This window comes from Cyprinodon tularosa, unplaced genomic scaffold, assembly GCF_016077235.1.
Source record: "Cyprinodon tularosa strain WSP-4 unplaced genomic scaffold, ASM1607723v1 ctg40, whole genome shotgun sequence".
NCBI lineage: Eukaryota > Metazoa > Chordata > Actinopteri > Cyprinodontiformes > Cyprinodontidae > Cyprinodon > Cyprinodon tularosa.
Window position 1 is genome coordinate 2,558,237 of NW_024039119.1, and position 13,584 is coordinate 2,571,820.

The following is a 13,584-nucleotide window of genomic DNA, read 5'->3' on the forward strand; positions in this document are numbered from 1 at the left end:
AGGCTCAGTGTGAGCGGCCATCTGCTGAGGCCGACTGGGGTTCAAGGAGACAAAGATAGAAGCAAGAAAGGTGCAAAATCTATGCAGCATCTGAAGACAACTAAAAATCCTGATTAGAATTGAAATGTTAAATACATTTTAAGAATTACCTGGAGGAGGTGTCAGATGCAAATGTAATATGAGAAGGAAAAAATAGAAATGTATTAGTAATTTATGTAAAAGTTTTTATGCCATTGACTTTAGATTTAAATGGTGTGAAAATTGTTTGATTTTATGTGTCTTTAAATTGTGCCACCTCCGGTGAAGCACTGGATTAAACATGTCACAGCCCAGTAAAGGATTAAAGAATTCCTAAACTGAACGGGATGTGAAGCTGTGTGGAGGAATTCACCCCTGCTGATGACTAAACCCTCACAGTAACTCCCCCTCCTTAAATTGAAGATCTATTGGTCAAAACCAGCCTGGAAATATTCCTGACTTACTTCATTAGACTTATATGAACTTGTTGTGATGATTCGTCTTCTTATATTTCCTCTTTTTACATCATAATTTCAACTTTCTGGATGGCTGAATGTATTGCTGTAACATTGTTACAGTAATAGTACCCTTTGTTGTTTTCTTTATTCATTTACCCTCTCATTTTAACATTCATCCTTCAAAAGAAATAGTTTATAGACTATCAGATGGTTTAATTAATGTCCTTATATTTAGTTTAACATAGAAATGTCTATCTAATATTTCTCATTAATGCTTGACTCGGCCGACCCAGGTTCGAATCCGACCTGCTGTCTCTAATACCCCCTTTCCTGTCAGCCTACTGTTGAAAAATAAAAAACTTTCCTTAAAGTTAACATACTTATCAACAAGGACATATTTAAAAATGAGGGGATATATTTCTATAAGCTCTTTTCACTCTTCCCAGTGGGTACCCTGTCTTATTGCCTTTTCTCAGATACAAACAACTGTTTTGCGATCATCAAAGGGAGCTGACAACTTAAAATGGGTCATGTTAGGAAAGAGGAGTGAGAGGTCACACCATGAAATGATGGAGACCTGAATGCATGCTGTAAAGGGTTTCCCCTTCCTCAGGGAAATCTTCAAAAGTCGTATTCCCTCATCTGTTTCATAATCCATTTTTCCAGTGGGCAAAGCGTTTCATTGCGGTAGCTTGATCTGATGCCTTCATGCCATCCTAAAAGCCTTCTCCAGCTGCCTGTTCTCCATTAGGAGCTCGGGTCAGAGGGTCCTAAAGTAACAGAAAGAAGTCTGCAACTTTCCCATTCCAAAAAGCTTGTGTTCTTTACTTATTGATGGCGTAGATCGGCCATTTTGTTTCTCCCTGAGTTCCTTCTCTGCCCCTCTCGCTGCACGTTTTGCGCAGCGGTTTGGCTTCAGCTGGCTTTTCCATGTCTTCCAGTCGCTAAGCTTGTTAACTTGCATCCATGAGGCGACACTACTTTTCCTTATGCTCCCCATGTGTGTGTGCAAGGAAATGCCAGCATAAGTCTAATATGTATGTGTGTGTGTTTGTTTTTAGAGGAAACATCCCAGCCCAAGGAAAAGACTTTGGTTGGAATCGTTCCATTCCTGCAATAGTTTTCCCTCCAACATTTGGCGTACTGTAACTCTATCTTTCCTCTTCTCCCTCCTTACTGGATGTGTGTTTGCACACAAGCAGAGATGTCTGGAAGCAATAGATTCCACCCTGATGAAGAGTCGTATAAGAAAACCCTTCTTGTAACGTGAGACGTCAGTACCTATCCATTTAAATTGTCTGCAGAAAAAAAGGAATCAACCTGCAGACAGAAGCAGTCATACTTTTGTCTCATTTCAACCTGCAGACCACTAGGCCCAGTTTCCTGCTTAGGTCTGGTTTCATGGTGGCCTCCTTTACTGCCTGTTCTTTTTCCTTCATTGTTGTTTAGCCAATTCGTTTATAGATGCTCACCTCACTCCGTCATACGCATGCACACTTCCTGCAGTTGTTTTAGCGTAACCCCCCCCCCCCCCCCAACCAACACACACATTTAGCTCTACTGTGTACTCCCTGCTGGCACTAAACCGGTCCGGCTGACTTCCTGTCCTTCTGTCCTCTTTTCCTTAGTGTACTGGGATGAATGGACATATTATTCACACTGACGCACTACCCGCCCTCTTACTCACCCTCTACACTACTTTGTGTTTCTTTCTTCTTTTCTCTCTGGTTCGTTTTATTCTTTTGGGGACAATAGCATGAGCAACACGCCCCCTGCCCCGGTGGATGAAGTTGATGCTGACTTCCTAAACGGACTAAATAACTTCTTTGGGAGGTTTGAGGCACTAAATCGCACTCCAGCAGTGAAGGCTGTCCCACATCAGGAAGAGGAGGTTCTCTGCCTTGACACAGCCGACGTGTGGAAGACTCTGAGGAGGGTCAACCCGCGGAAGGCCCCAGGTCCCGACAACATACCTGGGCGGGTGCTCAAGGAGTGTGCAGGTCAGCTAGCTGGTGTCCTCACGGACATTTTTAACACCTCGCTGGAGCAAGCCACAGTGCCAGCATGCTTCAAGTCTGCCTCCATCATCCCAGTGCCAAAGAAACCTCAAGTCACCTGCTACAACGACTACCGGCCCGTCGCACTGACTCCCATCATGATGAAGTGCTTTGAAAGGCTGGTAAAGGAACACATCGTCTCCAGTCTCCCCCCAACACTCGACCCGTTCCAGTTTGCCTACCGGCGAAACCGCTCCACTGAGGACGCCATCTCCTCTGCTCTTCACCTGAGCCTGGCCCACCTGGAGGAGAAGAACACCCACGTGCGGATGCTGTTCCTGGACTTCAGTTCAGCGTTTAACACCATCATCCCACAGCACCTGGTGGGAAAGCTGGAACATCTGGGCTTCAACACACCCCTTCGAAACTGGCTGCTGGACTTCCTCACCAACAGACCTCAGTCAGTCCGGGTCGGTCAGAACACCTCTGATGTCATCACCCTCAGCACGGGCTCCCCTCAGGGCTGCGTCCTGAGCCCCCTGCTGTTCACCCTGATGACATATGACTGCGTCCCCAGGTTCACCACCAATCACATCGTGAAGTTTGCGGACGACACCACGGTGGTGGGCCTCATCAGGGACGACAACGACCGGGACTACAGAGAGGAGGTGGAGCAGCTGGTGGACTGGTGCAGTGAAAACAGTCTGATCCTGAACGTGGAGAAGACGAAGGAGATCATCGTCGACTTCAGGAAAAACCGCCCCCACCATGCTCCACTGCTCATCAACAGCTCAGCTGTGGAGGTGGTCAGCAGCACAAAGTTCCTGGGGGTGCACATCACGGACAACCTCACCTGGACTGTAAACACTTCATCTCTAGTGAAGAGGGCACAGAAGCGCTTGTACTTTCTGCGGAGGATGAGGAGAGCCCGCCTGCCCCCGCCCATCCTCACAACCTTCTACAGAAGCACCATAGAGAGCGTTCTGACCAGCTGTCTCTCTCTGTGGTGTGGAGGCTGCAGAGCTTCTGACTGGAAGAATGTGAGGAGGGTGGTGAGGACAGCGGAAGGAATCATTGGGGCTCCTCTTCCCTCCATTAAGGACATTTCATCACAGCGCTGTGTGTCCCGAGCCCGTAATATCATCAAAGACCCCTCACACCCCCCACCATGGACTGTTCTCCCTGCTGCCCTCTGGAAAGAGGTTCCGCAGCATCCGCTGCAGATCCACCAGGTTGTGCAACAGCTTCTTCCCCACTGCCATCAGACTGTTGAACCTTTGATCCACAATCCGAACTCTGCACCTATTGCACATTATCGGGCATCAAATGCTGCTGAACTTTTAACTTTTAGCCCTTTAAATTGTTCATCTCATTGTATTTTTCAATAACGCATTTTTTGCACAAATGCCATTTTGCACTGAACCACTGCAACTTGCACACTGTCTCTTATCCTCTGCACTGTTCACACTTTGACCACTGCTGCACTTTTTGTATTTTTCTATAACTCGTGCCATTGTGAAATATCAATGCAACGTTCATAAGCTGTATGTAACGCAATTTCGTTCTGTATGCACCCTGTGCATACAAAATGACAAATAAAGAAGTCTAAGTCTAAGTCTAAGCTCACAGTGGTACAACTGAAAAACCATTCCCAGTCGCCCCCCCCTCCTCTTCTCTTTTCCACAGCCGTGTAGTCTATGCTGCAGTATCAGCCCCCGGAGCAACAAAGACCAGGCCTTGCTGCATAAACACGCCGGGTATGCGAGCTTGCGCTCTCTAAACCACAAAAGAGAGCTAATGTTCCACCAGGCTTGTAGCTACATCACCTGGTCGGGTGTCTTTGAACCTTTACGTGTGTTAATATATCACAAGGATCCCTAGATATTACCTGTCAAGGTTTATGTTCACTTACGCTCCGAGTTGGCAGCTACCTTTAGAGAGTTATTTGAATTTATTAGAGATTGGTTTACATTATACAGATTATTGTAGCTAGTGGTAAGAGCTTGGTACCCGAGGCAAGGGTTGGGTAGTAAAATGGTGGGAATCAAAATTTACAACACTATTGCTTCAAATACCTTTACTGCCTGGTGTTTCCATTAGCCTGGCAAAAGGAGAGACCATTTAGAAGGGTTTGCCTCTGCAAAGATAATCTTTTACCAGGTAATTTGTATTGACCGAAATAAGTTTAAAGTGTGTGTATAAAAGGAAACTTTACAATGCTTGCTTTATTCTGATATAAATGTATATCTAGCCATCACTTGATTGTGTATAAAACAAAAATCGTTGAAATACTAAAGTAACGAGGAGGAAAATGGGATAAAGGAATAAAAATCATGAAAAAAGTTGCTTACAGTAGCAGGCAGTCAAAAGCCAGCCCAATGGCAGCAGAATCCCCTCCAACTTCCAGCCACTGGCCTTCTCATGGGCGTGAATATTTCTTTACTCTGACTCCAGCTTTTTGCTGAATTAAAGGGTCTGACCAGTAGATAACACTTCTCTTTATATCGTTAAGTCCACAAATCATGACAGAAAGAATATTTTATTTGTCTAAAAGGACATTTTAGGGGACCAGCCAAAACCAGCCAAGGGCCCTTTAAGGAAAGAGGGGAAATTTTTAATGGCTACTACTGTAGGTACATTCAATGTCACCATTTAACAATAGTATCACAATGACAGCGTGTTGCCACGCAGCCCTAGTGTAGACTAGTGTTGTAAAGTCTTCCAAATCTATAATGGTCTCATTCCAGCAAACGGGGCATATCCATCCCAAAAATGCCTGTTGATGTAGATTTAACACATATCAATGATTGTATTCCTTTAATGCCATGTAGTGACCAGAGTTATGCCTATCTACACACTAAATAAGTTTGTGATTTGGCCAGAATTAGGGGATACAATAGGTATCACCATAAACACGTCGCATTTTGATTTATCCCAATACATAAGTGAGGCGATATGTTGCGATTTTTATGATAATATACCTTTGGAAAACCAAAAGGAAACTTTTCAAACCGTGGCAGAGCAGCTGAGTAATAGACTCTTGGATGGTGCACTGCCCCCTTGCGGCTGGAGGTTTAAGATTTATCTAAAAGTAAGAAGATGGATGTATGCCTATAATATGTTTTTACATTTAAGATCCTTTCAGCTGTAGTTGTTGAATCCGTAACAATTTCCATTGTTCCATTGTTTCCATTTTCCATCGAAATATTGCAATATTTTGACATAATCTTATTCCAATAACTACAAAGGAGTTATACGTATTTCATGTGGCATTTTGAAAAGAACAATCTCTACTTAATTTAGCTTCAACGTTAAGTTAGAATTGCATTCCCCTCCGCAGGAGGCAAATGGTTCAAAGCACAAGGCCTCCCTCACCTACAGCACCTAGTATACCTATAGATTCTCTCATATACATTCTTTACAAGCCAGACACTTCTTAGGTTTGGAGGCTCTAAACATACCTCTTTTAAATTTAAGCCGATTTAAGTTCCTGACGTCTGACTCAGATCTGTGTTGAACCTTCCATCCATCCATTTTTCGTCACCCTTATCTCTGCTGGGGTCACGAGGGGGGGCTGGTGCCTATCTCCAGCTGTCTACAGGTGAGAGGCGGGTTACACCCTGGACAGGTCACCAGTCCATCGCAGGGCGACACAAAGACAAACAACCATTCACACACACCTAAGGAGAATTTAGAGAAGCCAATTAACCTAACAGTCATGTTTTTGGACTGTAGAAGGAAGCCAGGGTACCCGGAGAGAACCCACACATGTTCAGGGAGAACGTGCAAACTCCATGCAGAAAGGCACCAGGCCGGGAATCAATCCCAGAACCTTCTTGCTGTAAGGCAGCAGTGCCACCCACTGCGCCACTGAGCATCATGTGTTCAACCTTCACTGTAAATTGCATTCTTTGACCCTACTTTGAATCAGTCATTGCAAACATGTCATTGCAATAACATTACATCTCTTTATACCACAGCTGTCCTTTAAATCAACCGGTTTGTCTGTGCGGAGGATGTTTTCCAATCTGTTACATTTCCTCCGCTGCCATTTCAAGCCATGTCTCAAAGAGGCTTCACGTGTACTTGCAAAAAGTTGTCACATATGTGTTGGTGTGTATTAGCACTGTGTCTGCTGTGATGATGTGGTAATAAAGGAGTCAGTTTTAGCTTGGATAGGTTGCGTCCAAACAGAGGAAGTCTGTGCTGTGCTGATAACGTTTGCAGGTATGAAGGAGACGTCTGAGCTGCGTGTTTGTCTCCTGTATGTAGGCCAGAACCACAGCAGAATCCAGGGCGATCGTCTCACCTGTCAGCTCCAGCCTGAAGCTCCTGGCATAAATTTGCTTTGCAGCTACACCAAGCCAGAAGACGTAACTATGCGGGGAAATTATTTTTAGCTTTCGTGTTGTGCTTGCCAAAAAGGAAAGGCTGTCACATGCCAGACTTTGTTGCAGACTTCGGATAAATTTTCTGGTTTATTTGTATTATATTCTGGGCCATGCATCCGCATAGTTGTTCGCAGCCACATGCCGAGCTCTGGTTTGCTTTGAGGCGACCCGGAGTAACAGCCTTATAGCCTAAACCTGCTTCCAGAATGAATTGTAGTAACTATGATCCATGGTGGCCATGCCAATCTGATTTGGTTTGCTTTCTCCTTCCATTATCTATTTATTTTTTATCTTTGCGTCTTTTCGGACTAAAGCAAACGGCTTGTCAAAGGGAAAGAAGTGGCTGCAGTGAAAAGAAACCCAAATAATGATTGTTATTAATGTGGTATAATCAGTGTTATACTTCCCTAATAATAATAATGATTCCTATAGAGATAAGCAGCTATTTTTAAGGTAAAGAAATATTCCCAATGATTTATTACCCCTGGTTTAAAAGAGTGAGCGATGCGTGTTGAAGTTCCGTGCAGACTGAGCCAGACAGCCTGTAGATTCAGCTGACAGAGGAGGTGAGACACAAGAAGGCACAGAGGGAGGCAAGGGGAGAGGAACGCTTTGGTGAAGTAGAATCGCAGAGCTCTACTAAGACCTGCTCTCATCTGCCTGGAAAATGTGACGGGATTTTCTGTGCGAGTGTGTGCGTGTCGGGGGGGGGACCATTCCAGTTCACATCCTGTGGACTTACTCAGGATGATGACCATTACAGAGCAACAAACTAGAAGTAAAACCAGTTGGTCATTCTTTTTCATTGTCATCATGTGAGAAATAAAATCGGACTTCTGTTGATTCCTGTTTTTACCAGATCGAATTTCCAAGAACTATAACCATGAAGTCAGAATGCTGCCAACATATAAAATATATGAGCAGTTTTATATAAAACATGCATTTAAACTACTCTCCACACATTTTTTCTATATGTGTAGATTCAATACCATGAGCCCCCTAATATATCCCAACTCTTGTGCTTTTTATATCCTTGTAGATTCTCTCCTATTCGCCTGTGGACATGTTTCCTTGCGCTCATGTGAACTATTGTCACTTTTAGGGTGGAACCAACATGAGAATGTAAACTGCCTGCTATTGGCTAAATTTTAGGAAATCTCTCCTCTTGAGAAGGTTCTGTTTTCTACCTTGTGCAGCTAACAGCCCCAGTTTCCTCAGTATAAACAATGGAGCTAAGGTTAGCTTGGCTCATTCAAAGTTCCAAATTAATTTCAATTCAATTCAGTTTATTTATATAGCGCCAAATTCACAACACATGTCATCTCAAGGCACTTTACAGTTCAACCAGATCATACATTCAAATTGATACAAAGTTTTCTATCTAAGGAAAACCCGTTGATTGCGTTGACTCACTAACTCAAATACAATCCCTCACACTCAGCATGCTTATAGCGACAGTGGAGAGGAAAAACTCCCTTTTAACAGGAAGAAACCTCCAGCAGAACCAGGCTCAGTGTGAGCGGCCATCTGCTGAGGCCGACTGGGGTTCAAGGAGACAGAAGCAGAGATTCAAAAAGCAGCTGAAAAGGCGGCCCCGTCCAGGAAACACACAGCCAGGCAGACGAGCTCCGAGCCAGCTCCCATGCCAGAGGACGAAGAGAGCACATCCACTCAGTCACGGTCAGAGAAACAGGACCACACTGGAAAACAGGCCGATCTCCAACATCTATAAACAAGGGTGTTGATGGCGTCACAGCCAAACAGGAACAGACGAGGCATAGCTACTCATTCTAATGCTACGTTCAGACCGCACACAGCAGGAGCAGCAAAAACGCACGTGCTGCTTCATTTTTGCTGCTGGTACAAGTTTAATTCTGGTGCGCGGCTGAAGCAGCTTGCTGCTCTGGCTGCGCGGTCAAAAAGTGGGTCTCATGTGCGTTAGGCCACAGTTGTTGCACTGTAGTCGACCAAAATCCCGGACGATTTTCAAATTCCCCCCGGACATTTTTTTAGGTATGAAAAGTAGGACATGTCCGGGAAAAAGAGGACGTCTGGTCACCCTACCATATCAACAATTTGATGTTTCAGTGATTTAGTGCTTGTTGCTATGATGCATCTTTGCTCAGCAGCTTTGCTCGTTGTAAACCGACCAATCAGCACACAGCTCATCTAAATATTCATGATCATACCATAAAAGGAAGGAAACCTGTCGTTTCATTCTAGGCCTTTTAACCAGGTTTGCATTAGGGCTCATAGAACAGCAAATATGCCATTTTCACCCTATTAGGAGACCTGAAGGACCAGCACCAAATACCGTATAGAATCATTCTATCACCCCTTTGTTGTCCACAAATCATGACAGAAGGCCTTGGCTGTGACGTCATCCTGGAAAGAAACATCAGCTGTGCTGCTTCCATCAACACCCTTGTTTATAGATGTTCGAGATCGGCCTGTTTTTCCAGTGTTGTCCTGTTTCTCTGACCGTGACTGAGTGGATGTGCTCTCTTCATCCTCTGGCATGGGAACTGGCTCGGAGCTGGTCTGCCTAGCTGTGTGTTTCCTGGACGGGGCCGCCTTTTATAGCTGCTTTTTGTATCTCTGCTTCTGTCTCCTTGAACCCCAGTCGGCCTCAGCAGATGGCCGCTCAAACTGAGCCTGGTTCTGCTGGAGGTTTCTTCCTGTTAAAAGGGAGTTTTTCCTCTCCACTGTCGCTATAAGCATGCTTAGTGTGAGGGATTGCATTTGAGTCAATGAGTCAATGCAATCAACTGGTTTTCATTGGATAGAAAACTTTGTATCAATTTAACTGTATGATCTGGTTGAACTGTAAAGTGCCTTGAGATGACATGTGTTGTGAATTTGGCGCTATATAAATAAACTGAATTGAATTTAATATTTTAGTACAAATATATATGTTTAAAAAATGAATTGTAGGGGACCAGGAAAGGGCCCATCAAGGAAAGTGGGGAAATTTTGAATGGCTACTACTGTAAGATTGTTTATTACCCATCCTGGTCTGACCTGAAAGCAAAGAGCCACCCAGTATCAGCCAGTAAATGTCTGATCAGTGCATCTATATCACATGTGAAGAGTTTAGGTTTAGCAGCATAGCACAGTTTTGTACCACTTAAAGTCAATGTCGTTTAGGAGCCTTTTTTTAAGACTAATTAAGAGCATTCCCCTGCATATTTTCTTCAAGACGTCCTCCACCCCTCCAGCTGTCTCCAGCATGACTGCCACATGCTGGCCGTCTCCCCATCGCACACTCCCTATTTATTGGGGGGTCTGTTCCAATCTGAGGCGTTGCGTTGTTGTTGTTTTGGATGGGGCTAATTACAAGGCCACCATCTCGAGGTTTTGTGTCACAGCTTGAGGAGGCGTGACTCTGACTCACTCCCTATCACTGGCTGCGCTGCGCCACGAGTAAATTACACACAAACATGTCCGTGAACACACTGAGAGACAATAACACATGTTGTCAAAGCAAATCTTCACACCAGGTCATTAGCGTAGACGCAGGCATGCGTGCATTTTATTTGAGATTTGGTGCTGTAGTGGCTTTTTTTTTAAACTAAAAAAAGAGGAAAAAGAAATGAGTGAACTACTCTGAAAGGACATTTAGGTCCATGTCTATGGGGGTGTCAGAGAGAGGAGGGAAGAGCGGCACGGTCACAGACACATTTAGATATTCCACTTCTCTTTGTGATAATGAGAAACTGCACTCTCAGCTGGTAAACACAAAAGCTGCATCACTGCCGGCGTGTCAGGCGGCTGGGTCTCTGAGAGCCTCCGTGTGGCTCAGTGGGACTTACAGACTGCAGCGCGGCAAGTATGGAGGCCAAAACTGTCCGCTTTCTCTACGGCCAGCGTTGCAAAGGTAGGAAAGGATGCCTGCGTGTTGTTTTCTCAACTCAAGACAGGATTCATGCTCCTCTGCGTTGGCAGACTGCAAAGTGAGCATTAATCTGTCAGCACGGCTTCAGTGCGTGTGTGTCAGTGCCCTTGATTTTTTTTACCTACATATATGTGCGTGTGTTTTGCAGAGGTCTCGTTACCCGCAGTGGGCAGCCCTCTCCGGGGGATGTTTGTGTTGCCAGTGATTGAATGTGGTTTCTCAGTGTGTCTGCATTGAGAGCACTCTATTAATTTGAGGCCAGACCGGAGAGCAGCCGCGGTGCATGGAGTGGAGGAGGAGAAGGGATGGAGGCAGGAGGAAAAATGAAAAGTGATAAGCGAGGATAAATGGTTGCCTCTGGAGATGAAAGAGGATATCGGATATCTTTCACACACACATATGATTAGAGTTGGCTGTAAACATGATGATGCACGCTCATGAAGCCAAGTCTCCCGGCTCCAGGTGTTTCTTTTTTTTTTCAGTGGTAGGACACGTCTGGCTAGTTGTGTTATTTCTGCTAATGATAGTCCTGCTTTACCCCTTGTCATAGCTGTATCCCTTGTTGTAAAGTTAATAACATACCATTAAGGAGAAAATAAACCTTTATGTCAGAATTTCAGGAGGTAAACATAAAATACAGTGCAATGAATCATGTTCCCTCGTATATTTATCCTGTTTGTCCCTTTTGTTTTTGTCACATTTAAATATTTCAGATATTCACACAAATTTAAATGAGAATAGAAGATAACCAAAATAATAAAAATACATTTAGCATAAAACTGTTTTTCCAAAGCCCTGGTGTGTTAGATTTACTCCCATCTAGTGGTGGGCTAGAGGAATTGCAAACAAGAGAGAAGCTTGCTCTGGTGCCGTGCCGTTAAACGCGTAACAACTGCTACGGAAGCGCAGAGTGTCATAAACATGACGTCAACGTCCTAAAGGCTAATGCTACGTTCATACCGCAAGCAGCAGGAGCGGCAAAAACGCGCATTCTGCTTAATTTTTGATGCTTGTACAAGTTTAGTTGTAATTTGCTGATCTCTAGCTGTGCGGTCGAAAAGTGGGTCTGATGCGGGTTGGGCGGACATACCGTATCCTTTCTTTGCCTGTAACAATGATAGCTATATTTGCTGTGATCAGTGGGTAAAAAGTAGTTTTAATATTTTTTTTAAGTGAGAAAGTCCTGAAAACTTCATCTGTGCAGTAGGGATGGAACGGTTTATGAAAACCGCCCGAACTGTTCGGTTCGACTGCCTCGGTTCGGTTCGTGTGAGTTGCGTTCGGGTCACGCGCTGCTCCATTTTCTCATAGGTGAAGCGTTTACACTCCAGAGCAGAAGTCGGCAGTACTGCGACCAAAGCCAACCACCAGTAGTAAACAAGAAGAAGAAGAAGCGAAGCAGCGTAGACGGGTGTGGCAGAAAAAAATCAGTTGTTGTGGAGAATTGTGTGGGTATGGCGAGTGGGAAAGAACAGGAGTTGGAAGACGCGCCAGCAGCACTTTATAGGTCTGCTGTATGGGACCACTTTGCATTTAGAGTGACCTACGATGATGGCTGAAAGAAAGTCGTGGATAAAAGTGCAACAGTGTGCAAGCATTGTGCAACACGTTTTGTTAATGCTAACAGCAACATGACCAACATGTCATGCTAACCCCGAAATCCCACATACTCCGTCAGCACTCCGTTCCTGTGGCTCCCATCCGCTCCGCTCTGAGTTCCTTGGAGATCGTAGAGGGCATGCGTGAGATGATTAAATTCAAAGCAGCAAAACATGCGGAAATGATCCAGGGTTTCCGAGGATCATTAAAAATAATTAAAATTCATTAATTTTTTTTTATTTTTTCATTAATTTCATTAATTTTTATGGGATTTTTGGTGTAACAATCAACATACACCGAACCGAAAACTGTGACCACGAAACCGTGAACCGAACCCTGGATTTTGTAAACCGTTCCACCCCTGCTGTGCAGTCAGTTCATCCAGATTACGATCCTGCCTTCAAATATGAATTCTCTGTGTGAGCCGCTCAGACCCCGTACATCGGCGGTACGCTGTCAGTCGGAATCCCATTCAACAGCATCCTCTGGCACTGTTTTCTCTTCACGGTTTTCCGCTACTGTTCGCAGTGGCATGAAGGTATTTTTCACATACGTAATCCAAACGGCAGGCACCAGAATGATAAAACCCAACATATTTTACCTGCAGGTTTCGACATTTTAAGTTAATTTAGGTGTTAATAAACTGTTTCAGGAGAATGCTAATAGTGCTCTGCATCAGCAGTGCTTTGTCTCCCTCCCTGCCAGCTCCCAGATCAACTTCGCTGATTGGTTGAAGTGGCGCGTCGAGTAGCAAAAATGTTACATTTTTCCAACCCCAGCAGCTGAAGCATCAAACGCGTCAGATCCTCCAAAACTCATGACTCGCTGCTTCAGCTGCTGAGACGCACTGCTCCTGCTGCTCAAAATAAGCATGCCTTGATGTGCGTCAACCATTGCATGTAAACTAGCTGTTTCTGCTGCTTGCAGTCTGAATGTAGAATAATAGTTAATAGCTACAAATGCTGCTGGTCAGACTTCTATCGCAATCTGACCTATTTCTGTTTAGCATTGGATACCAAACAAGCTAGCTGTTTCTGCCAATGGCACAGAGTAGTTGCAGGACTACAATGCCATCTTTTTAACATAACGCCCAAAACTTCACTAATATATTGAATTATCTTATCTGTCCAGCTTGTAATGAAAGCTTCGTATAATTTCTGCTAAGCAGAACCTCTGCAACCTCCGTGTGTTTTCAAACTCTTCTTCTTTATGAATTGCCTCCGAAT

General features: G+C 44.4%; 1 protein-coding gene across 3 annotated transcripts in view; it reads left to right on the top strand.

Annotated features, from left to right (window-relative positions):
- Positions 1-13,584, top strand: part of srgap2 (SLIT-ROBO Rho GTPase activating protein 2) — a 115,080-nt gene that overhangs the window by 39,662 nt on the left and 61,834 nt on the right. The window contains exon 1 of one of the 3 annotated variants that reach the window (XM_038298047.1): positions 10,681-10,741. The exons of the other annotated variants lie outside the window; for them this stretch is intronic. Within the exon in view, the coding sequence (XP_038153975.1) occupies positions 10,696-10,741 (46 nt within the window). The 5' untranslated portion in view covers positions 10,681-10,695. Of the gene's footprint in view, positions 1-10,680; positions 10,742-13,584 lie in introns of those variants that run through there. 3 annotated transcript variants of the gene reach the window in all.